Source organism: Protopterus annectens, chromosome 7.part0 (genome assembly GCF_019279795.1).
Source record: "Protopterus annectens isolate FY-2018-M chromosome 7.part0, PAN1.0, whole genome shotgun sequence".
Classification (NCBI taxonomy): Eukaryota; Metazoa; Chordata; order Ceratodontiformes; family Protopteridae; genus Protopterus; species Protopterus annectens.
Genome location: NC_056739.1, coordinates 225,194,522 through 225,220,911, shown reverse-complemented (window position 1 = coordinate 225,220,911; position 26,390 = coordinate 225,194,522). Strand labels below are relative to the sequence as shown.

The window sequence follows — 26,390 nt, the reverse complement described above, 5'->3', positions numbered from 1 at the left end:
CCTTCAGTGAGGAATGGGAATCCCGATTTGAAAACATCTGTCAGGCAGGTCTTGGCCATTTTTAGTACTAAAAAAAAATATATTTTCTCTTTCACTAGGTATGACTCTTCCTTTTGTTAGGTTTTCCAGCATCCTAAGATAGACTTGTCAAAAAGAGTATGATGGGAATGGCAGTTGGATCACTTTTGCTGGCAGCCTGAATGATTTTAGGTGAGAATGCATGGAAAAACTGGTTGTGTCAAGAGGTTCATGCATTGAGGCAGAATCAAAAGTTTTGCCTTTGTTGTATTCACTAGGTGAGATAACCAGTGCAGCCTTGGCTGAAAGGGAGCATTTATAGCTTGTATTCCACCATCTTCTGCACTACCCTGTAGTGAAAAAGGATTAGAAGGCAGGCATATAAAATAGACCTGCCCAGATGAAGACTGCATCAGCTGTCCAAGTCCCCTTGATGAGGTGTTTTACAAAATGTTTTGTAGCTGTCTTACTGGAGAAGTAGAGGTACATTTCCAGCAAACCACACCTGTGGATAAAGTCCAGAAAAATCTCACTAACATCCATTTGTGAGGACCTGTCTGTTGTCCCGAGACAGTATGCAAAGATGCCCCAAGTGTCCTGACAGCCTCCTGAGCCAAGAGCCATGCCTCAAGGGAAGGAATGTGTAAACCCCTTGCTCAATGATGTGCTACATAACTGTGGTGTTGTCTGTGACTATGCACATAATTCCAGGCTTCCGGTGTTACTTCCAAGCCCTGACAACCAGAACCAATGCTATCATTTCCTTTACTCTGACATAACTTTGCAACCTGTCCCAAGCCCAATGTACTTTCATATCCCCTGAATGAGCTCACAAAGTTGTGTCCGAGTCCATGGTTCATGCCTGGTCCCAATCAGAATGGAATTCCCATGCTCAAGTGTATTTGCTGTGTCCACTATGACACTCTAAGACAAAGTAAGAGTGAAACGGCAGAGTCCAGCAGACATGCATGCTAACACCATCTGTTTCTTAGGTACCCACTTCTTAGGCACCCCATTAGTGTCCCCCTAGGTGCAGGTATGGTTAGGGGTGCCATCAGTACAGAAGAGGCCATGTACCCTAGGTGTCCTTAAAATCTCTCTTGCTGTGACACACTGAAGCTGTGCCACTGAGCTGATGTACTGATTCTGAAAAAAACACTTTCACCTGTAGTAACAAGGCTTTTGAGTTGATATACTGGAAGGTTCAGAGGGTACTTTAGAGTCTCGCAGCATAAAAAGGCTGAACTGGAGGGTTTCAGGAGTTTCCTCCAGAGTCCATGCCTGTATTAAGCAGTCATCCAGGTATGGGTGAATGCAGATCCCTCTGATTCTACAGTAGGCAATTACTGCAGCCAGGCATTTTGTAAATACTCTGGGTATAGGAGACAAAACAAAGAACAAGGGGTATATTGGAAGTGGATCTCCTGCTTCAGTCCTGAGGCACTGCCTCTCTTCTTTGGCTACACGTCTGAACAACACAGAGGTGATAATACCCTTACCCTTGGAAATTAAGATGCAGGTATTGGAACCAGACACATGGCGAGGCATCCAGACCAACTGATGACCAGAGGATTTCTTCCTGAAAAGACACACTGGACTTACTGTTGTATGATCATGTGTTAGCCTCATGAGGAGCAATGCCAGTGATGTTAAATCACCACAGCCAGATAATGTGAAAGGGCACTGCTGTACCAGACAGTCTTAACCTTATTGTGATCTTCAGTGTCCAATTAAATACAGCCTTCTTCCCTTGTATCCTTTTCGAGATCACACCCCTGGTCAAGCTCACATCCTTCGCTGGTTCAAATAATCCTAGAGTCTCTTGGCTCTTTGCTTCATAGTCTTCTACTTGAAGTAGGCACAGTGAGAGGAGCCCAGCCATTGTGCTTAGGTGCTAAACAAAATAAACAGCATGTGTGGAAATCTATGTGGGGTCTGCTTCCTCACAAAATGCATACAGGAAATTTATCTTCAGCTAGCTATCCCAGACATAGGATACATGACCAAATCTAAACCCATGCAACAAATAATCCAAAAGATAAGAAAGTTGCCCTAGTGTGGTACTTATCTAAAACCTCTAGAACCCAGGTCAAACCAATGGGCTAACAAACGGTAGCACAACATGCACCAATCTGCAAATGTACAGCAGGAACAAGAAACTAAAAATGTCATGGGGTGACATAACTCTTATAGTACTAATATGCTGATGTCCTGGTGGAAGAGCATCCACCCAGCCAGGAAGTGTGTGTAAAACTCTAGAAATCAGGACAAACATCAAGTCTTTCTGTCAGAAGTCCCAAGAAGTGATCACTACTGCAAGTGGGCAATACGATCAACAGCAGAAGTTTTGATTTCATTTCTCTTTTCGGCCCTTGTATATGGGTTAAAAAAGCCCAACCAAAGCTTCTGTAAGTTGTGTTCAACTTTTTTACCCCAACAGTAACAAAACACATACCCTACAAGCCACTAAATGGCTACCTGAACTCCAGTCAAGGCTGCAATTTGACACTGAAGCTGCTTGGCAGAACTCTATAAATTATCCTTTTAGACAAAAAGCCCCCAAAAAACAACTTACAAGAGAGGATACCAAGTACTACAGAGACAGAAACGACATTAAACATGTAATGAGTGCTTTCACAACTCAAGGGAGGACAGCAGCTGTGGCTGGAAAACTCGCAGTAGTAAGCAGCATGTTAAGAGTACTAGTATTCAGTAACATTTTCAGATTTTACTTTTTATTTTTCTTGTTTGGGGAGTTTTTTTTAGAGCCGTGGTGGGTCAGTAGTAATGTTTCTGATGCCGCCTAAGGACTGCCATTATTTATACGATTCTCTGATTAAGTAGTGTCAGTAACAGCATCTGCTAGCTGAAATGTGTGACGGACAGCATTTTGTAAGGAAAACTCAGAGCAATGAGGTTACTTCCAGGTACTCCACATCAGCAGGTTTCAGCAATCACATCCTTCATGGACAAATGCACGGTCCTAATCATGTAAGATGTGATTAGAGTACATACAGGTAGGAAGACAAAAAAGTGACATGAGAGATGCAGAGGTGACATCTTTAAGCTGGAAGAATTATGGCGGAGTTGGACTATATGATTTCTGATAAAGCACTGGCACTTTGGTTGGTTTTGGAAATGAGTTTTTAATTCAGGTCAGAATGTTGGGTAGGAGGATGTGTCTAAGTTGGTGGGGTGGGGGATGGGGATTCCCAGATGCTTGGTCCCAGTATTGAGAAGTTGTGATCTATATCATGGAGTTTAACTTCAGGACATGGTCTCCAAGGCTGTATGACGGCATCTCTAGTTTAGCTGCTAGGGGTGAAAAGGTGTTGCACAGCACTTTAAACAGGTGTGAACCCAAGAAGGTCTGCTCTGACTGATAATCCATGTATCCGTTTGCTATAAGTGATGATCTGTTTACTAATCACTTTCCCTTCTACAATACACTACAGGGACAGTGAATCAGTGTTGTGCGACTTCAAATGTTCCTGGAAAATTATTTGAATTAGTGTAGGACTGATCTGACTGCTTTGGTTGCTTTTACCTTTTTTTTTTTTTTTTTTTTTTTTTTACACCCATGTCCCTTTCTGCCTATCAAAGTTTTACTTCATTATCTTTAGCAGATTTTACTTTAGTTTTGGGGATTTATTACCTGTATATTACAGTAGCATGCCGCGGTGGTACGGCGGTAACGTTGTTACCTCACAGCAAATGGTTCTCCCGTTCGATTCTCGACTGGCCTTGGGAATGCCTTCTGTGTGGAGTCTGCATGTCCTCCCCACGGTTGGGTAGCGTTGGAAAGACGTGTGCGTAAATGGGCATCGAGCTGGCACCTCGGCGTTTCATAAAAATCTACTGCCAATCATTAGCAGACCGGAGTTCTACTGTGGCGACCCCTTACCAGGAAAAGCCGAAAGACAAACAACATATTACAGTACAGGGCTTGCCCCAGGAAAGCACAGAAAGCAAACAAACCACATTAACAGTTTTCTTGTTGAAACACTCAAATTTTGTGTAGGGCCATGGCAGAAAAGACACCCAACCTTGCAATCTTTCTTCAGTGTCACAGCTCATTCTACTTTTGCTATTAATTGACTATTGTCCTTCTGCATACTGGCTGAATTTATAAAAACTACACTGAATAGTGTGCAAGTAGTGCAGGGTTGTTTTGACCTTCCACAAAACAGGACCAGGACTACCGATTTAAGATACAACTATCTAGTTCATTTTCCCCTGTTGAAATGATACTCTAGCAGAAAGTTAAATAAATTAGACACTACTTTACTCCATTTCATTTCTTGCTAAATGGACATCATTTTAGTATTTAGCTCAGGAACAGTTCTAATTTCCCCATACAAGGCCATTCAAGTCAAGTCAACCCTGTTTAGCAAAGTCTGGTCAGAATGCAGTGGATGTTTACTCATGGGGTTTCTTCTTCAGCATACAAACATTTACACAAACTACAGCTGCATTTACTGTGTACTATACTGTAGCTCATATGATCACTTTGAACTCAATTTTTAGCCAGTCTCTTAAAAAAAACTTTAGCCAATCTCTCTGGTTAGGACTTCTGCCTCAAACCATATTACCAAAGTCCGGAGTTCAATCCTGTACTGAGTCACTTGGTAGAAACTTTTTTTCCCCTTGCCTCTGAATATTTTTTCCACGCATCCCAGTTTCCATTCACATTCCAAAAACATGGTACTTGAGTGAGCGTTCTTAAATAATACATTCTGTTTCCCCTACATACTGCAAGCTGGGTGGCTGTTTCAAATTGTGCATATACATTGCATTTCTCCTTCTGGCTTAGGTCATTTCCCAAATAAAACAATGGTTTATTCATATTTACCTTTCCTAACTTCAGCACCTTGGATTATTCTCAGTACACAAATTATTATTATGCAATTAACTTCACCTCATATTCTGATTCAACTGCTGTAAATACAGATTCATATATTTCATATTATGCCACATGTCCAAGGCAAACAAGATACTCATTTTGTTGTTCCAGTTTTCAGGACATGTAAATGCAGTGCTTCAATGATGACAGAACTTTACTCTAGAAAGAGTCACTGAAATGCATTTCTGTAGCCATGCTTAAGCAACCAACACTTACCATACACGCACTTCTTCTGCCATCTTCTGCCTTCTCCTGTTTGACGGTTCCAGAAAAACTGCATACTTCTTCTTCAGTCCCAGGTTCCTGTTTTACTTTTACATGATCGGGGTTGAAACTCGTACTCCGGTCTACACTCCTACCTGTGGATCCACAGCTTGGGAGTGGGTTAAAATAAAAAAAACACACCATTAAACTCCTTTGAGTATCTGTTCTGACAAGTTGTACCACATATGCAAAGCATTCTCCAAATGCTTGCTATTTAACATCTAAGGTTTACTTTGTATGAACCAAGAAATTTAAAACTAGAATTTTGAACACAAAAAAGCTCTTAGAAAAAAATTCTAATTTTATATACAAGAAAAAGCAGGTATGTAACATCTAAGTGAATTTTGAGAAAGATGCAGTTACAGCAGTATTTCTAACACTTAACCTTCTTGTGGATGCTAGTCACTGTCCAGCCTGATTTCTAAGCTGAGGGTCTCCACCATAGCTCTCAAACTCAGAGGAAGAAATCTGGACAAAGCCATAAATAATAGCAGAACTTCTTCTTTCGGCTTTTCCCGGTTAGGGGTCGCCACAGCGGATCATCTGTCCGCTCATGATTGGCAGTGGAGTTTTACGGTGTCGAGTTGCCAGCCCGGCACCCAACCTTCCACAGAAGGCACGCACACTCATTGGGCCAATTTAGAGTGTCCAGTCCACCTACTGCATGTCTTTGGGATGTGGGAGGAAACCGGAGCACCCGGAGGAAACCCACGCAACCACAGGGAGGACATGCAGACTCCGCACAGAAGGAACCCCAGCAGAGAATCGAACCGGAGAACCTCTTGCTGTGAGGCGGCAACACTAACTGCTGCACCACCGTAGCCGCCCCATAAATAATAGGAGAACAAAGGCCCAAAAATAGGGACAATTTTTAAATATAGTATATATGTACATATGAGTGATGCTACTCAAACCTCCACTATCATGGTAACTTCCTCACACAATTGTACTAGATTCTTTTGTGTGGCTCCCAGATTTAATGACTGTTAGGTGTCTTATTTGAAGTCCATCTGCACGAGCCCCTACAGAATGCAGAAGTAAAGCTTGCCCGGCTCCTGGAGGTGATGTCCAGTCTGTGGTGCTGTGTGTGTGTGCGTGTGTGTGTTTGTGTATGTGTAAACCCACCCTGCTGACACAGGCTACAGCAGTGGCTGTATCTTTACTGGAATGTGACATGTCCCTTGACAGCTTTACCAAAAACAGAGCAGCAAACATCTAAGCAATAAATCAGTCATTTGGAAATGGTCTGCTTAAAAACAGTCTTCTTTTGTTAACTGCAAGAGAAACAAAATGATTCTTTTACATTTTCGGTTCTATCCAAGTAGTAACTTAATTGCCTAGGTACAGCCAATGAATAAAGACTTCTCTCTCACCTTTATTCCATGGATTATGAAGAAAGACTAGCAACTACTGGCACTGGTTTAGGAATAACTATCTCAGTCACAAAATGTTTATTAGTAGGTTGAACTCATCCTTGTGAAAAAAACAGGAAAGGTTTCATTGCACATCAGTGCATGTAACTCAGACTTTTGTAGCTGACATAACTGCTAGCTACAGAACCATCTTTCAAGTGAGAAAGCTGAGAGGTGCAGTAGCACCTGGTTCAAAGGGGGCTTGGGTCATCATCTCCAAGGTAAAATTAGAGTCACACTTCTCCTAGGAATGTTCACATTTGGCTTTCCATTAAGGAATTGCTTAACAGGGTAACTGTGGGGCCAAAAGGATCCCAATGTATGTAAGTGGAAATCAGACATTTACCTTCACTGAGCATAAACCAGTCCTGACCTGTACAAACCTGAGAAGTGCTGCAGTGTTACTGACACTACCTCTAACAGGTCACCGATTCTTCTTTTAGTACTACAGGGAAAACCTTTTCCCTTACATAGGTAAATTTCTTTGTAGCATGCTTCCTAAGGCCACTCTGTTCAATGCCAATCAATCTGTCCACAGACTTGGATGCATCAAAACAGCCTTTCAGATTAGTACAGGAGGTTCTCTTCCTGAGAAGCAACTCACCACCTTGCCATCTCCACTAGGAGGAAAAACCAATACTGCTTCAGCCAAAATAATGCTATGAGAAGCGCATTAGGCCTCTTCTCCACCTTTTAGATCACCCTCACGGGCAGGGGGCTTGGAGGTTAAGCATACAAAAACAAACATGTCAAGCTGAAGAAGGTTCCCAAAACCCAAGCTTCTGTGTGTGTGCTAGAGCAGAATTTCTTTAGCTGTCTGCAGCTCACAGAAGATTGATTTATTTCTGGTACAGCTCATCGGGGGACCTGTTGTACCAATACACACATTTACACAACCATTTGTGGGGATCGATTTGTGTATCGCTCTACCAGGGAGTTCTGTTGGTATGAAAAACAAGAGGCCCTTAAGTACACAACTCACCTTATGTTGTCTTCCACACTTTTTGAAGCCCCTCATTATCACATAAAATTAATAGTTGTGTAAAATCTTACCATAACCATAGATGTTCTTCTCTTCTATGTTGCAGTATTCCTTACACATGGGTTGTAGTCCACTATCGACCCAATGTCCGGCTTGTATACAAAAGCTTCAAGCTACTGCCTGTACATGGGAAGTTGTACATAGGCTCAGGGAATGTCAGCCATAAAAGAGACGTTCGCACGTACCATCCTCAGAAAAAAGTAGCCCCATGAGGAAATGCCAAAAGGAGGCCCAAAGGAAGTCATCCAAATAAAGAGCAAGATGTAGGGGAGGGGGAGGTGGGATAGAATACTGCAACATAGAGAAGGACATCTATGGTTATAGTAAGATTTTTACACAACTATTCCATGTCCTTGTATTCAATGTTGCAGTATTCCTTATACATGGGAGAATGCAAAATCTGAAAAGGAACCTAGGGAGGGAGATGAAACAGAGAGAAATTAGGCAGAAACATTTTCCGGAAATCCATGCAGGATTGCTCTGGCCCTGAAAATATTGCCCAGCTTGTAATGTCTTGTAAAAGTATGAACAGAAGACCAAGTGGCAGCTTCCAGAATGGAATGTGTATCCAAGCCCCTGAGGGTGCAACAGATCTAGTGTAATGGGCTTTAACCAAAGAGGGTAATGATTTCCCATGAAACAAAACAGAATGGCTTTAGAAATCCATAAAGAGATAATTTGCTTAGAAACAGGCAAACCCAGAGCCCTGGGATGAAAGGACACAAAGTGTCTATTAGATTTCCTGATAGACTTAGTTTTGTCAAGATAAAAACTAAGCTGTCTGTGCACATCTAGGGAATGCAAAATTCTCTCACTGGGAGATTGAGGAGATGGGAAAAAGGTAGGCAGTTGGACACTTTGATTTAAGGAAAGGTCATTGACCACTTTAGGCATAAAATATGAATTAGCTCTCAAAGAAACCCTGCCCTTATGGAAGACTAGGAAAGGTGGTGAAGCCATTAATGCCTGGATCTCAGAAACCTTTCTGGCAGAGGTAATGGCTACCACAAGCATCGTCTTCAAAGTGCAAAATTTCAGAAAAACTGAGGCTGCTGATTCAAAAGGAGCCCAAGTCAACTTCTCCTGGAAAAAGATTAAAATCCCAAGGAGGAAGAATTTGTTTTCTGTGAGAATTAATGTGAAGGACGCCTTTTAAGAAAAGTTTAACTTCCAGTCTGGAAGCCAATGGAGGAGTTAAAGGCAGGCAAGCAAACAAGGCAGAATAGTGGACCTCAATAGAAGATTAAGGCCACTGTTGAGCAACTCGGACAGGTCAGATAATACCAAAGAAATATCCACCAAAATAGGGTCATTTTTCCTTTCTTGGCACCAGACAGAAAATCTTGTCCATTTGCAAATGTAAGATTTATTAGTTGTGGGTTTCCTGGCCTCCTGCAAAACCCTAAAAATGCCCTTAGAGAAAAGGTGCCTAAAAGGAATCAAACGTTGATCACCCATGAGGTCAGGTGAAGAGATGCCAAGTGTGGGTGAATAAGAGATCCCTTGTCCTGAGTGAGTAGGTCCAGCCAGTGAGCTAACTTGTAATGATGGCCCCTGGCTAGGTGCAGAAGAGGGAACCAATGCTGTCTTAGCCAAAAGGGAGTCACTAACAAGATTTTTGGTTTGTCCAGTAGCATTTTCAACAGGACTTTCTGAATCAAAGAGAAGGGGGGAAAGCATAAAGAAACATCCCCTTCCATGAAAATAATAGGGCGTCCACCTTCCAAGCCTGAAGGCGAGGGACCCAGCACAGAAAAGAGGAAGTTGTCTGTTCTGAGGGGAGGCAAATAAATCCATCTTCGGAGTACCCCACCAGCGAACTAGATCCAGGAACACATCCTTGTAAAGCATCCACTCGTGGGATGGTGTCATGGATCTGCTCAATGTGTCTGCCACCAAGTAGAGGAAAGGTACACTGCATGCAGTAAGATCTTGTACTGAATAGCCAACTCCCACGCTTTGATTGCTAGGCGACAAAGAAGATAAGATTTTGTACCCCCCTGCTTGTTTATGTATCAAAGGACTGCAGTGTTGTCCGTGAGAATCTTGAAAGGTCTTGTAAGAAGCAGAGGATGTAATGCCTGCAGGGCTAAAATCAAAGCCCTCATTTCCCTGACATTTACTGCCTTCTCCTCTGAGCAGGTGACCATAGTCCCTGAACCTTTATGGAAGCTAAGATTGCTCCCCATTCTAAATCTGAAGCATCTGTATAAAGCTCCTGAACGGGTTGAGGAATTTGAAGAGGTAAAACCAGGATTCTGTCCAAGCTGCTGCATCAACCACTCTAGTTCTTTTTTTCAAGCATGGAAGAAGGGGAATGAGTGCCCAAAGGATGAGCATGCTGGGACCAGACGGTTTTCAGAAACCACTGGAACTTCATGTGAAGTTTTGCTAAGGGCAACATGGGGACTGCAGAGGCCATGAACCTAAGAAGTCTGAGGAATTCCCTAGCAGTAATGGAAGAGGTACAAGTGATGTCACGAATGCTGAGAGAGCTTCTTCTGAAGGATGAAATACCTTAAATCAAATCTGTTTTGAACCTGCACTGCAGAAAAATGAGATCCTGACTGGATGATCGAAAACATTTTTTTAAATTTATCGTTAACCCCAAGCCTTGTAGAAAGGGAATAGCTAGACCCAGGTGTTGAAGCAAAAGGTCTGGACTGCTGGCCAGAAAAAGCAGGTCGTCTAGCTAAGGGTAAACTTGAAGACCCTTCAATCTTAAGAAGGCAATAGCTGGGGCTAAACGCTGGGAGCAATAGAAAGACCAAAAGGCAAGGCAGAGAAATGAAATTGCCAAGAACCCACTGAGAAACACAAAGACTTCCTGAAGCTAGGGTGAACAGGAATATGCAGGTAAGCATCCTTCAGATCCAGAAAAGTTACAAAGGCTTGAGGAGCCACAAGAGGGAGGAGAGACTGTGAGGATAGCATCCTGAAAGAAGGCACCACCAGGAAGGTATTCAACCTTGAGAGATCCAGAATGGGTCTTCAAGGACCCTCTTTTCTTTGAACCAAGGACATCCTGGAGTAAAATCTCTTCCTTGCTGATTTGAACGGACTGCTGGAATGGTGCCCTGTAGACGAAGCTGAGCTAGCAGCTGAGGAAACAGATGTAGCTGATCCGAGGGGAGTTGAAGAATCCCCTGAAAGGGGGGGGGGGGAAGAGACTTCTAAGTCATGAAATAGCAGTTTTGAATGATCTCCCTCCAGACTGAAAGGGAAGGAGAAAGGCAAAGAGACAAGAGGGGTTTAAGTACAGTTGTGTACACCTACCATAAATGTAGATGTTCGAGTGTCTTCACTGTTGCAGTCATGACTGTAGGGTTCTCCCCTGCCGGCAGGCAGCCCTCGGTCGGCCAGAATCCCAAAGTCTGGGTCCGGCGTCAGTTGTTCAACTCCGCTCCCTGATGTCAGAGCTCCAGGAGTATAAAGCTGACAACTGACGCCATCTTCTCCAGTTTTTCTTGCCCCAGATGTCAGGAGTCCCAAAATGAAAATGGTCCCAAAACCTTTGCAAATACACCTCAGAAGAATGGTGAAAAAAGGAACCACACAAAAGTAAAAATAAGAGGGGACAGGAGGGAGGGAAACCCAGACTGCAACAGTGAAGACACTCGAACATCTACATTTATGGTAGGTGTACACAACTGTACTATGTTCATCGTGTTTCACTGTTGCAGTCATCATGGCTGTAGGGTAGAATCCCAAAGCTGAAAGAAAGGGAGGTGGTCATAAAGAAGAAGGGGCAGCTAAAAGGCCCTGCAAGACTGCAGAGGCAAAGCCTGCCCTAGACTTAGAGTAGAGAGGCAAATTGTAGTGCTTAGAGAAAGTATGCACTGAACTCCAAGTTGCAGCTTCCAATATGTCCTTGGTAGGAACTCCCCAGAGGAAGGCTGCAGAAGTGGCAGCAGCTCTGGTGGAATGAGTCCGTATGGTCCCTGGGATTTGCTTTCCATGGTGTGAATAACAAAATCTGATTCCATGAGCAATCCATTTAGAAATGGTTTGTTTAGAAATGGCTTTACCTTGGGAACTTGAAGCATAAGAAACAAACAATTGTTCAGATTTTCTGATGTCCTTGGTTCTGTTCAGGTAAAAACGTAGCTGTTGATGTACATCCAAGGAATGTAAGATCCTTTCCCCTTTATTTTGAAGAGTGGGGAAAAAGGTTGGCAAGTGGATAGTTTGATTTAAAGCCACTTTGGAAACCACCTTAGGCATAAAGGTCGGATCAGTCCTCAAAGATGCCCTGTCTTGATGAAAAATAATATAAGGTTCCACTGGCATAAGAGCTTGTAACTCTGAAACTCTCCTGGCAGAGGTTAGTGCCAACAGGACAGCTGTCTTCCAAGATAAAAACTTGATGTCAGCAGAAGCGGCAGGCTCAAAAGGAGGCAAGGTTAGTTTTTCCAAAACATAATAGAGATCCCAAGCAGGAATAGGAGGAGATCTAGGAGGTCTTAAGTTCTTAGCTCCTCTGAGGAACTGTCTCATGAGCTGGTGGGAAAAGATGGGAGGGTCTGTATTATAATGAGCAGAAATAGCTGAAGCATGGATCTTAATGGAAGAGAAAGAGAGACCCTTATGTAAGAGATCCGTCAAGTAAAGTAGAATTAAAGTAATGTTAGGAAGAAGAGGATCAGAATCCTGAGCCTGCATCCAGGAACAAAATCTTTTCCATTTTCCCGCATAAGATTTCCTAGTGCTAGGACGTCTAGCTTCCAAAATGACATCCATAACCTGCTTGGGTAGGAAAGAAGAAATCAAAGGCCCTGGATTAACCAGGCCGCCAGGCTGAGAGTTCTGACATGAGAGTGTAGAACCTGACCCTGATGTTGGGACAGAAGGTTCGGAGACTGAAGTAAAATCCAAGGGGGCTCCAGGCATAGGTTTATTAGAGTTGGATACCAAAACTGCCAAGGCCAATTTGGAGCCAACAAGATTATTAGCTTGGGTTTGTCCTGTTTTATCTTCACTAAAACTTGTGGAAGTTGAGGTAGAGGCGGAAAGGCATATCCCGAGAGGTTCCTCCAACTGAATGACAGGGCATCCACTTTCCAAGCCTCTCTGTGGAATGTCCTGGTGCAAAATATCTGCAGCTGATGATTTAGATGGGATGCAAAGAGATCTATGTGAGGACATCCCCATACTGCTGTTATCATCCTGAATATTTTGGTGTCCAGCATCCACTCGTGTGGATCCGAAAGGTTTCTGCTCAAACTGTCTGCCAGTAAGTTTTGTTTTCCTGGTAGAAACTGAGCTTGAAGATCCAGATTGCAAGTTAGAGCTGTGTTCCATAAATCCATGGCTAGTCTGCAAAGGGGGTAGGAATGAGATCCCCCTTGCTTGTTTATGTACCACATAACTGTGGTGTTGTCTGTCCGTATTAGTAGTTGTCCTGGCTGTATGAGATTCCTGAAGGCCAATAGAGCTTTCTGAACGGCTAACATCTCCTTTAAGTTGATATGCAGGTGCTTCTGATCCTTTGTCCAAAGGCCCTGCAGACAATTGCCCTGAAAATGGGCTCCCCAAGCAAAATCCGAGGCGTCCGTGGTTAGAATCTGAGAGGCAGGAGGTAGACGGAAGGGCTTCCCTTTGTTTAGAGCACATGCCCTGGACCACCAAAGAAATTCCTTTTGAAGGCAAGGAAGGACAGGAATCAGTATGTCCAAACTGTGGTAATGCTGAGACCATACACTTTTTAGGTACCACTGTATTTTCCTCATGTGTAGTCTTGCATATGGTACGAGAAGGGTGCAGGAGGCCATGTAACCCAAAGCCTGCAGGAATTTCCTTGCAGATAGATGGGTCAGAGTTGCCAAGGCTTTGAAAGTTGATGCCAGCTGTAATTGTTTTTCGGATGTCAGAAAAGCCATCTGGGTTGTAGTGTTTAGAAGAGCACCCAGAAAAGTTATCTCTTGTGATGGTGTCAAATTTGACTTTTTTACGTTTACAGAGAATCCCAGGAATTTGAGGAGGCTTTGTACAAAATGTAGATGCTGGAGTAAGACATCCTTGCTGTCTGCCTGAATTAGACAATCGTCCAGATAAGGGTATATTTGAATTCCCTTGAGTCTGCAGTAAGCTACTACTGGAGCCAGGCATTTGGTGAAGACCCTGGGCGCAGTAGATAATCCAAAGGGCAGCGCAGAGAATTGAAAGTGCCTAGATCCGGCCTTGAACCTGAGGTATTTCCTGCGATCCTGCCTGATGGGAATGTGTAAATATGCCTCCTTTAAATCCAAAGTCACCATCCATGCATCTTTGAACAGCATTGGAAGTAACTGCTGTAGAGTAAGCATCTTGAATTTTGGAATCTCTAGAAAGGTGTTCAAGACCGACAGATCCAGAATGGGTCTCCATGAATTTTGCTTTCATGGGACTAGAAAGAGCCTTGAGTAAAACCCTTTTCCCATCTCTGAAAGAGGTACCAGTTCTATGGCATTCATAGCCAAAAGAGCTTCCACCTGGTTTAAGGCCTCCGTCCATTGATGTTTTGGAAGGTCTGGCCATCCGTTTGGCCTTGGCAAAGTATGAAAATGGAATTTGTAACCTCTTAAAATCACATCCAAAACCCATTTGTCCTGGGTTGAGTCCAATTTTGGTAAAAAAGAGAGAGTTTTCCTCCGAGAGGGGCTTCCAGGCAAGACGTTCCTGCAGCCCAACCGAGGGAGTCATTGAGTTTGTTTCCTTTGAGACTGTGGTCTGTCCTCTCCTCCCCTAGGGGTAGAAGCAGTCCACTGCCTTGGTCTATAAGCAGCCTGTGTTTGAGGCCTCCCTCTGGAGCGTCTATATCTACCCCTTTGAGGCCTGTCTGAAGAGGGAAAGGACCAGTTTTTTGATGGCCAATTCCTGCTAAATCTAGGAGGCTGTACTTGTAAGAAATCTTTAACTGTTTGCATGGATTTCGCCTTATCCTCCATCTTTTTAATCACCTCTTCAGCTTTAGATCCAAACAAAACATTATGCTGAACAGGAGCATCCAATAATTTAGCCTTTACTTGTTCAGGTAAATTCTGTTCCTTTAGCCATGCATGTCTTCTAATGACTGTGCCAGAGGCCGCAGCCCTACAAGAAGCCTCCAAGGCATCAAATCCACAGTGTAAAACATGCTTCCCAACTTGTTCAGTGGCATGCAATAAGTCATGTAATTCCTTATCCTCTGCACAGGCAGAAATGGAAGTAAATTTTTGTTTTAAGACAGATAAGAGAAATTGCTGATATTTAAGCATATGAAACTGACAGTTTAAAGCCCTAATGGACAAAGTAACAGAAGTGTACACCTTTTTGCCCCATCTTTCCAAGGCTCGAGAATCCTTTTCAGTAAGAATAGGATTTTTGGCAGTAGCGGCCTTAACACCCTTAGGACCCTGAGAAATGGTTTCAGGGTCAGCAGTAGGATTCTTATATAAAAACTGATGGGAATCAGGAACCCTGTAGTACCTATCAGGCTTAACAGGAGCAGGAGGAAAAGAATCAGGGGTTAAATTAGCCTCCGAAAAGGCATCATCCACAATATCCAAAACAGGAGGAATAGCCAGGGGTCTATGTTGGGGTAGACGAAGAAAATCCCTCAGTCTTTTCTTGGATTCTGAATACTCCTGCCCCTCCCAGTGGAAATGTTCCCTCATTTCATGCAGAGTTTCCCCAAAAGAAAAATCCTCAGGAGGAGAAGCTGAAGGAATGGATTCTTCCGCATCAGAATCCTCATAAGGAGGGAAAGAATATTCCTGATCAGAAGAAGAAACTGAGGAAACAGAAGCCTGATCAAAGGAATCATAATAAACATCCTGCCTTGGCCTTTTGTCTGGAGGGGGATGAGAACCCCTAATCATTGTGAGTAAATCCTCCGCCATCTTGAGTAACTGTTTCTGTGACTTGGGAGCTGGTTCAGAAGAGGCCTGTGCTGAAGTCTGATTTAGAAGGAGTCTTTGCCTTTGTCTTTGCCTTTACTTGAAGCTGAGTAGGCCTGAAAACCCCTTTGGAAGCCGGTACCTGCACAGTGGCTCCGGACCCATCCGAAGGAGCATTGTCCGAAGGTCCTGCAACAGAGATATTTAAAGGCCTGGTTGGCTCCTCATGAGAGTCCGTTTCGGCCGTCGGTTCTGAAATGGCCGACGACAGGGGCTGCAAAAGCGCCTCACTGACGACGGCCGAACCTGAAGCTGGCTCCACATGTGCGCTATCATCAGATTTGGACCTCGGAGGCCTGTCTTTATCCTAGTGACGCTTGTGAACTCCGGTAGATGGAACCGTGTCCGATGACATTTTGTAGTTAAAGCGCCTACCGAAGTAATGAAAAGCAAAATCGTACCTTCGCTTGATTGTACACTGATTGAATCTAGCACAAAACCGACAACTAGCTACGTCGTGGTCAGGGCCTAAGCAAGGAATACAGCAAGAATGAAAATCCTTATGAAGTATTTGCTTCCCACATGAAATACAATTAACTTTTTCTGACATCGGAGTGGAGCATGAAAAAAGTTTCCCCAACGGGGTACTTAGCTTTGAGTGGAGAAGAAAGTCTTCGGACCGAAGTAAGTAGAAATATTCGGCAGGAGTCCACCGACCGGCACTTGCGAACTGCTATCACCGCACGGCAAGAAAGACTGGAGAAGATGGCGTCGGTTGTCAGCTTTATACTCCTGGCGCTCTGACGTCAGGGAGCGGAGTTGAACAACCGACGCCGGACCCAGACTTTGGGATTCTGGCCGACCGAGGGCTGCCTGCCGGCAGGGGAGAACCCTACAGTCATGACTGCAACAGTGAAACACGATGAACATCTTGGTAGTTTGGGGTGGATGTCAGAGACAGCCTGGTCTGGACTGAATGGGATGCTGAGTACATGGAGCAGAAATAACGGTTTTAAACTGTGGGGGTCTCCTAACAGGTTTACATGGCTTAGAACCCAAGGGGGATGAAGAAGAGGAAGACCTGGAAGGTTTCCTAATAAAAGAAGTTTTAGCAGGGAAGTTCCTATGAAATCTAGGAACTGGAGAAACTAAGAGGTGCTTTAAATCCTGGAGCTCCTTACCTTTTTTCTTTGAGAGTCTTAAAGAGTTATGCAGCAACTTTTCCAAAAAGAGCAGAATTATCCAAGGGAGCATCAAGCAATTTTGCCTTGATGTCATCTGGAAGACGGAACCAAGAGTACCTCCTCAGTACAGAACCAGAAGCTGCAGACTTGGAGGAAGCTTCTACAGCATCATAGCTGCATTTAATGGAATGCCTAGAAACCTGTGAGGAGGCAGCTAAGACAGAAATAGCCAAGGACTTAGCTTCTGAAACTGGTAGTTGAGACAGAGCCTGAAAAGCTTCGCATAGCAAAGCTAGAGAATACATAGACACGAGTCTGCTAATTAATGACCCTGATTGCAAAGGTTGAAGAAGTGTAGACCTAACCTCTCAACAATTTTACTTTTTTTTTCTGAAGGGAGTAATTTTGAAGAGGGGAAAACCCAACAGGGTTTGTCAGAAATGATGGAGACTACTGCAGGGTTGGCTGAAGGACATTTAAAAAGAAATCTGCAATCCTCAGGGAGCTTATAGAAATGGTCAGGTCTTTTGGCAGCTGGTGCCTGTGAATCTGGGGTTTTGGAAGATGAAGCAAAGGCAACAAGGAAGGCTGGAAGCATTGGAGGGACACGTGCAGGGGCCTCCACCTGAAGCAAATCATAGCATCTCTTTCATTCCTCTGAAATTTGAGAAGAATCCCACTTAAATATTTCCCTCATCTTATTGACAGCCTCACTAAGAGTTCTTCCATGGGTGATTCTCCTCCACTCGACTCCTCTTCTGGGGAAGCATATTCCAGGGGGGAAAGGCATCTGGGTGGAATATGCTAAGGAGTCTTCATCAGAGGAAGACCCCTCTGAGTCAGAATCTTGAGCCGGGATAGTAGAGAATGACTCCTGAGAACCTGATGGCAGCACAGGGGAAGATGAGAGGGCAGAGGCAGCAATAGCAGAAGGTGGAGGAATGAGGACCATCAAAGCCTTAAGACCTTGAGAGAAAACTTCCCAGTCTGACGTAGAAGATACTACAGAATGTTTAGTCTTTTGTATCATTTTAGCAGGTGTCTCTGACGCAGAAGCAAGGCTTGATGTAGGCCGAACAGCCAAAGCTTCTTGTTGCCAGGAAACCGTAGCAGTTCCCAAGTCCTCAGAAATCAAAAGCCATGGTTCCCCCAAATTGTCCAAACCGGACGTCTGTATGGCCTCAGATGTGCTTGGATCCACACACCTGACAGTCTCCACTGTGGTTCCAGCTGGAGAGACGAACCCCATCTCTGACCATACCACCAGGTCTTCACCAACCTCAAGGGGTACCTCAGAGAGAGAAGTCGTAGCCGAAGAGGAGTCGGGCCTAGCTTTGGTCGTCTACCTCTTCACAGACGGCTCAGAGGAACTCGTGGAACCCTCCATCGATTCCCTTTAAGCCTTGGGTTTTCAAGATACAAGTTTAAAGCAGACAGACGACTAACACAAGGTTTTAAGGAAGAAGGCCTGACAGAACAGGACCAATGGTCGTGGGTGGGCCCTAAACAAAACAAACAGAGCTCTTGACTATCTTTATGTGGAATTTGCATTCCACACCTACACTTGCCCTTTCTGGATGACATTAGCAATAAACAAACTGCAGAAGGAAGCAAATAAATCCCCAACGGGGAACTTAGCTGAGGAACAAAGCGCAGATTCCAATGGCTGACCGGACGTACAAATCAACCTTTGCTAATGGCAGCAAAAAAGTTCCGAGGATAGTACATGCAGACGTCCCTTTTATGGCTGACGTTACCTGAGCTTACATGCGACATCCCACATACAGGCAGTAGCTTAAAGCTTTTGTATACAAGCCGGACGTCGGGTCAATAGCTGAATGCAACCCATATGTAAGGAATACTGCAACACTGAATAGAAGGACATCTGATATTGTCGGTTAGATGATGGATTCCTGGCTTCCAAACAGGACTGACAGCCCTGCAGCTGGGATCACCACCATGAACTCCATACTGACTTACCTCTTATGCTACTTGTTACCAATGGTGCCCTGAACCTTAAATGCTCCTGACTGGGCACCCCAATCTGTGCATAAAATACCTGTAGTAAAAGTTTTTTTTCTCATATGCCTGTTTGCAACATATACACACTGCTTCTTCGGAACGTGTCAAGTCCACCCACACATGTAGAAGAGTATCAGTACAGACGCTGAATACATCTCAGGTATATCAAATTTTCCTCATGTGAAATCTTGCTAAGGGAGTCATGAGGACTGTCAATGACATGTACCTCATGATGTGCAAACATGAAGATCTGGGACATTCAGGAACTACTCTGTCAAAAATTCCACTTTGTCCTTAGGCAAGATGGCCTTTGGTACTGTTCATTTCCAAAAGTGCCCCCTCCAAAGAACAACATTGTTCTGGGTGGGTTAAAATTGTACTGGGGAAATATGGGACTGAGGAATTTTCTAAAAATAATTTAAGATAAAACTGAGTACCTTCTCTGACCCTTTCTGAGAGAAGGTTTGAAACAGGTAACCATTCAGTTCTGGGTAAATGAGCACTCCCCCTGGTCCAGCAGTAGGCTAGTGGAGTCATGTCCGTAGTAAACATCCGGGAAGCAGCAGCCAATCCAAGGGAGGAAGAATCAGACGGCTAATTAACCTTCTCCACAGCAGTATCTTTGGTTCCTGTGAATATGAAGATAGATATCCAGATTAAGAATAACCATCACAACATGACAAAAGAGGAAGGGCAGGAGAGTGTGTAGTGTCAATGTCTTGAAAATTTGGCACTTTTGACTACTTGTATGATCTTATGTCTAAAATGGGCTTCCAAGGGGCATGTATGTGACCTGTATTCAGGCTGGCAGTGAGATAGTCTGAAATATGCTCACACGTCAGACTATATATATCCCCTATCCTTGTGAGCCAAGGTCACACGTCGGACGTACAATCTTGAGAAGGTAAAGCTTTGGTACCCAGGCCAGACGTTGGGGATAATATCACTGTTGCAGTATTCTTAACCAGAGGGGTTTCACTCAGGACATCAGCCCTGTGTAAAAGCCTGTACCATCTTGTTTTGGCACTCTACTGCCTCTTGGTGAAGCAGATCTCCCATACGTGTTGCACCAGATGGCTTTGATTTTTTAGAACTCTCTTGATCTTGACAGGAACTAAAACTAGCATCCTTGGAAAAGCACCCACTTGTTCTCTCTGTTAAAGCAACTTATTGTTTTACAAATAAGGCCAGTCAGACCCCCACTTGTCTGATGCAACTGTGAAGACGAGATGAGTGGGGGTTTGAAGGGCTGGAGTGGGGTTTTAAGGCAGGGTGTGAAAGAGTGAGATTAGGAGAATCATGGCTGCGCTCTGTCTGATTCTCTACATTGAGGGTCCTCATGCCTTCCTTTTTGATCTCCTTGACACTTATTCTTAGACAGACTCTTCTTCTGTTTGTCCTTATCCTGGGAAGGGCAGCAGGGCCAACTCTTCAAAGGATAATTTCTGTTGCATTTTGCCACTAGTGGGTGAAACAGCTGTCTGACAGTATGGTGTTCCTTTTCCTGGTAGTTCCTGCACAGGTAAGTCAAAAGACCAAATCTTTATCTAAAGGATAAGAACTGTGCTTTGACATACTCTCAAAAGAAGGTACATCTCCTGATGCACACCCCAAGGGCAGCAGCCACTGATGATGCATCCACAGCATTACAGCCACATTTAATGCTATGCTTACCCAGCTGAGTAGCTAGCTATGTTACTCCAATAAATTTCACCTTCTGAGCTTTCTCAAAAATTTCTCATACTTTGTCTTCAGACAGTTAAAGTGCTCAGTGTCATACCTTATACAAGTCTGACAGCTGAGAACTCTGAAGTCAAGAGATACTTTCATTCTGAAATGATCCAAGACTCTTCTGTCTCAGTCACTAGAAAATGTACTGGGAGCTGGAATCAATTCCAAACCCTTCTCAGCATCCAGGGGGACATCAGTACTGGATATGCAATGGGATTCCTATAAAGATGCCGGCAAAAATCCTGGACCTTGTACAGTAAAGGTAGCCAAATAACAGGTTCCAGGGATGCTGCTACAAATGTATCAGTACAACTTCTACAAATGAAGAAATGGCCCGAGGGTTAGAAGCATCTCTAAACACAGAAGATCAATACATATTTTCCTGAGTACAGACCACACAGGCTTCCCATTTAAAATTATCCTTCTTCCTACCTAGAAAAGGTATCATCAAAATAAATACCCTTCTGTGGTAATGCAGATGACAAAATGTCCTCATTGTCAGTATAACAGCCTCTTCCACATATGAGAACGCCCAAATCCTGAGAGGGAAGAGTCTCTTTTCTACTTCTAAAGGGAATCTCTGACACCAAAGGCTGGCCTCTTTTGGACTCCTTGCTTTGAATAAAGGACAGACTGCTCTACAGAGCCATCTCCCTTTACCTCAGGTTTTTTTTTCTAAAATTAGTGCAGATACTAAGGAAGGTAACATCATGACTTGTCTCCAGACAAAACTAACAGTGTATATCCCACCCCAACAAAGTCAGTAAGTGTGCGTGTGCAATTCAAGTCCCTATAAAAATGTTGATACTATTTATATGCAGGACAGCCACCACCAACACACAATACTAAAAATACAACTACTACACTTAAGTAGAAGAAAGGTTCTTTAATGGGTTACATAATTGCCAGCTCTGCCTGAGCAGGCTGGACCAGTGGCTTTACAACACTCAGTATAAACAAAGTACAAATGATACTGCAGAAAGAAAAAAAAAAACAAAATAAAAGGCAGCAAGAAATATACATACATATACACTTCCAAGGGAAGTGGACATCATCTTGAATGGGAGAGGGATGGCCCTACTGCTTAAATGTGAGCTTCTGCAACATTGATCCACATGAATAACATCAGCGTTATTATGTTCAATCTCCAATTCTAGTTAGACACTTATAAACAAGACATCACCTGATGTGCACAAAAACTGCGTGAATTGTGTAGGACACCGGCTGGCATAAAGATTAAAGTCTTCGACTCCCATGCACAAGGTTCGATTCTGACCTCCAGCCAATGCTTGTTTAAAATTTGCATGTTCTGCCTGTGATTCCCACCTCTGTAAAACATTTGAGTGATTCCATCTCAAACTCACTAAAGGATGGGGCTGGGGCCAGCAGCACACACTCTACATGGTTCCCTACAGGGGGAAGAGTTGTACAGACCATTAACTGTGATGCGTAGTATCCTCACGACAGGAGGATTTGGATCACAGACTGTGTACCACGGCAGGGCTAGCCATTCAACAGTGTAAACCATGGATCTAGGTGATTTGGTGATAAGTGGGCGTTGAGGAACTGGCCTACTCTGACCCATACCATAGATCCATGCTAAGGGTAGGAGGGGTGTGTGCACGGCCTTAGATTTCGAACCCTGGGTCAAAAAGCTACTGGCTAGCTTGGTTTATCTGGAATATCTCTACTGAGCGGAAAGCTGGAAGTAAAATCAACCTGCCAGACACAATGTAGGTTCACTGGCAAGACGCAGCTTGAAAGTGAACTACATGATGGTAAGGAGGAGGGTGGACATCCTATGTATTCAGGGGACAAGATGGAAGGGATCCAGAGTCTGCTACTCAGGAGAAGGATGGGAAAGAAATGGTGTGGAAACTGTGGTGAGAGGCTTCAGTAGGCAATGAGGAATGTCATCAGAATTAGTGACAGACTCATGACAATCAGACTCATAAGTAGGTACTAGACTATCGGCCCTGAGGCCTATATATAACCCTAGCCAAAAAAGTTCCCTGGCTTTCGCCACCCAATAAAGTTATTTTCCTGTGTCCCCATCTAGCAGAGCCACAGAAGTGATCCATGGGGTGAATTTCCTATTTCCCATCCAATTGTCAAGATTTGTCTTAATGAGGGCTAATAAGGAGCTTTGCTTGACATGAATGGGTAGTCTGTTCCAGAGCATGGGAAGTCTCTGGGACAGGAATCTATACCTCCAGCATGTTCTGTTTATTATGGTGGCAAGGTTTAGGTCCCTGGATTGTGTGGCTTGGAGGGATTGGGGTTTCTTTAAGTGCAGCACGTCCAACAGATCAGGGTTTGACATGGCTTTGTATGTTAGGCAGAGGTTGCCTCTGAGTAGGTGATAAGTGACTTAGTAGAGCTGGTGTTTTTTGAGACGGTCTGCGTATGGCATTTGTTTGAGGGTGGTAATCCTCTTAGTGAGGTATTTCTGTGGCCTTTTTAGTTGTAGATGTCTTCCTAGGTATATGCCAAACAGGGCACTGTACTCTATAACGGATCTGATGAGGGATGAGTAGGGAGGAACAATGACATCTTATTTTCTGGAGGTGAACCCCTTTGTGATGAGGTGTGCCACTAAGAAGGATTTCTTGACTGTGGCAATGTGATTATCAAAGGAGAGATTACTGTCCACCTGTGTCCCAAGGTCTCATCACACTTTCGGTGTTTAGTACGCTACCACCTATGTGGTAGTTCATGGGTACAGTGTTTTTCTCAAAGGGGATGACAATGCACTTCCTGACATTGCGCTTGAGGCCATGATTTGGACACCAAGCATCAGTCTCAGTGAGGCCCCTTTGTAGAATCCTTTGTAGAATCTCCACATCATTAGGTGATACTATTGTGGCACCTAGTTTGCAGTTGTCTGTGAACTTAGTTAGCCAAAGACTTGCTGTATTAGCCTGGACTTCTGAGAAGTAGATGCCAAAACAGGCGAGGACCCAGGACTGCCACTATTCTGAAGTTGGATTTGGAGTCGGCTACTTTCACTGTGTAGGCTTTGTCAGGGAGCCAGTTGGCCACCCATCTTGTGACATAGGGATTTATGCCCAGTCTAGTGAGTTTATCTATAATTCCAGAGTGGGGGATAGTGTTGAAAGCCTTGGCGAGGTCAAGATAGGCTGTGTGCACCACCTTACCCTTGTCCACGGCTCTGGTGACTGCTTCAAAGTTGTTAATCAGGTTTTGAGACATGATCTACCTTTTAAAAACCCAAACTGAGTGGGGTCCAGAGTTTGGAGGTCACCTATGTCATTGTTTATAAGCTCCAAGATGATACGTTCCATGGCCTTGCAGACCAGGCTCATCAGGCTGAGGCGGTAGTTCCCAGGGTCCGTGATGGCGTCCACTTTGTGGAGTGGGATAACAGTTGTCGTGTGTCATTCAGTAGGCACAAAGCCTGAATTGAGGCTATGACTGAACATGGGTGGGGTGCCAGTTCGTTCTCTAGTTCATGCAGAATGCAGCCTGGGATGTTGTCAGGTCCCATGGATGCTGTGTTCTTGGCTTTGGAGAGAGCGGTCTTTACTTGTGCAGCCGTGATTACAGGGGCTTTGCATTCTTCCAGTATAGTGATGGGAACTTTGGGGGGTGAGATTTGCACTGAACCTATCTGCCAGGATGTTGGCAATATCAGTTGGTTCTGTATATCTAGTGCCATTGTGCTGTAGCTCAGAGCAGACGCAAGTGTCGCCATTGAGATTCTTGACACAGCTGTAGAGTGCTTTGTGGTTGTCTTTAGAATCAGTGGCGATTTTATTTCTTAACTAGCTTTGGAGGACTTTATGAGGGATCTCAGCTTCTTACTGAGGCTGACCAGGGAGTTCCTGCAATCAGGAGATTTTACTCTTTTTTGCAACAGCTTCTTCCTTCTGTTGTAGAGTTTGTTTATGGCAGGGGACCACCAGATTGGCTTCCTTTTTTGGAGGATAGCGTCTTGGTTCTGTTGGGGATGGCACTCGTGTATGTGCTTATACAGTGCATTTATACAGGAGTCAGAAGTTGTACCTCTATTTTCTGTCTGTATGGGTGTTGTGAAGCTTGCCACTTCTTTCTTAAGAAGCATGAAGTTGGCTTTGAAGACATTTTTTTACAGTGGTTTCCTTAATGGGTGGTGGGAGCAGGATATTGATGTCTAGGGTGATTAGCCTGTGGTTGGATCTGACCAGCAAGGTGTTGAACTCCGGCTTGGAATATAGGTTGCCCATACTGGTAATGACCAGGTCCAGGATATTTCTGCCCCAGGTGGGGGTATGGACAAGATGAACCAGGGCGTTGGAATTTATGAATTCCAGAAAGCGTTGAGCAAATGAGTTAGTACATCAGTAGTTTTCCCAGTTGATGGTGAGGTAGCTGAAACTGCCCATTATTAGGGTATTGGGCTGTACCTTAATATTACCCAGTATATCAAGAAACGTGGAATGGGCATCCTGGGGCATGGTGGGGATCTGTAACAAGCAACAATCTGGATTGCAGTCTTGCCCAGTGTTAGTTGCACTTGGATAATTTCAGATGCATTATGTGTATACTCCAGTGTAATGATGGGGCAGTATTCAATCTCAGCCTATACCCCACAACAGGGCTGCGATATGGAGGAAGAGAGTGCACTCATACAGCAGTTGCAGGACCTACTAGATAAAGCAGGACAACACTTACTGTTTTTAATAACAGGTGACTTGAATGCACATACAGAACAAGGTATGAGGACTGCCTGGGGCAACAGGAACAAAGATGGAGAGGACACTTAAGATTCCTGGCTCGATAGTAGCCAACACGTGGTTCAGAAAGCAAGACAAATCACAAGATCCCTTACAACAGTGGTGAACAAAGGTGCACTGCGATGGAATTAGTGATTGCAAAGTCATCCTCAGTGAAACAGGTGGCTCAACATAAACCACTAGTTGCCACAATCAGATGCAAACAGTGGTCAGAGAAGGCTCTAAGGTCAACAGAGACCTGGAAGTTCACTGGAGAGAAATTACAACAGTTCAAGGAATTACTAAGGGATCTAGGACCCCAATAAGAGGAGGAAATGGGTGGAGAAGAAGAAGGGCAGCACCTCAAAATATGTCTAAGGGCTTCCAAACAAATATGTGGTCGAGTCTGGTATGCAAATAACATAAATAAGAAAAGTTGCTGGTGGAATGTCTAGGAAGTCATCAAAAGAAAGGAGAACTGCAAGAAAAAGTGGGAGACAGAAAAGATAGACTAAGCTATGAAGAAGTTAAGAAAGGAGTTGCACTAGCTAAGAACAGGGCATCAGAAGCACTCTACCAGCTTCTGGAAAGTGACTCAGTATGTGGCACAAAGAAAATACCAGGTTGCAAGGCAAAGACAGAAAGATGAAGGTAGTCTGACACCCTTCATAAGGGATGCTAGCAACAACCTGCTCACCAGTCCTCAGGACATCAAAAGCAGATGGAAAGAGTACTTCCAGCAGCTTCTGAATGAAGAAAACCCCACAGAAGCTGTACTGCTCCAGACAGAGCCTACTGTGAGAAAAGAGGACGCCACCATAGAAGAAGAAGAATGAACAGCACTAAGGAAAATTAAATCAGGGAAAGCAGCAGGCTTAGATGAGGTCACAGCATATATGATCAAGATGCTGGATGAGATAAGGGAGAAATGGCTCCTGGGGGTATTCATAGCCGTGTGGAGAGAAAGGGGCATTCCAAATGACTGGAGTATAAGCTTACTAGTACCAGTGTACAAGAACAAAGGGGACATCCACAACTGTGGGCAGCACAGAGGTATCAAACTCGTTACACTGCATGAATGTCCCCTTTGTTCTCAAACAATGATACCAGTAATACTGGAGAAGGCGACTGATAAATGAATACACAGAGCAGCAGAAGCTAAGATGGGAGATGAGCAGTTTGTATTCAGATCAGGATGCAGCACGAATGACTTGATCTCTACAGTGAGATAGATAGTCGAGAA

The 26,390-nt window shown here is 44.1% G+C and overlaps 1 protein-coding gene across 1 annotated transcript in view; it reads right to left on the bottom strand.

Moving 5' to 3' along the window:
- Positions 1-26,390, bottom strand: part of TRIM33 (tripartite motif containing 33) — a gene marked incomplete in the record, with an annotated part of 2,559,229 nt that overhangs the window by 140,213 nt on the left and 2,392,626 nt on the right. The window contains 1 exon segment of the mRNA XM_044076157.1: positions 5,138-5,294. Coding sequence (XP_043932092.1) covers positions 5,138-5,294 — 157 coding nt within the window.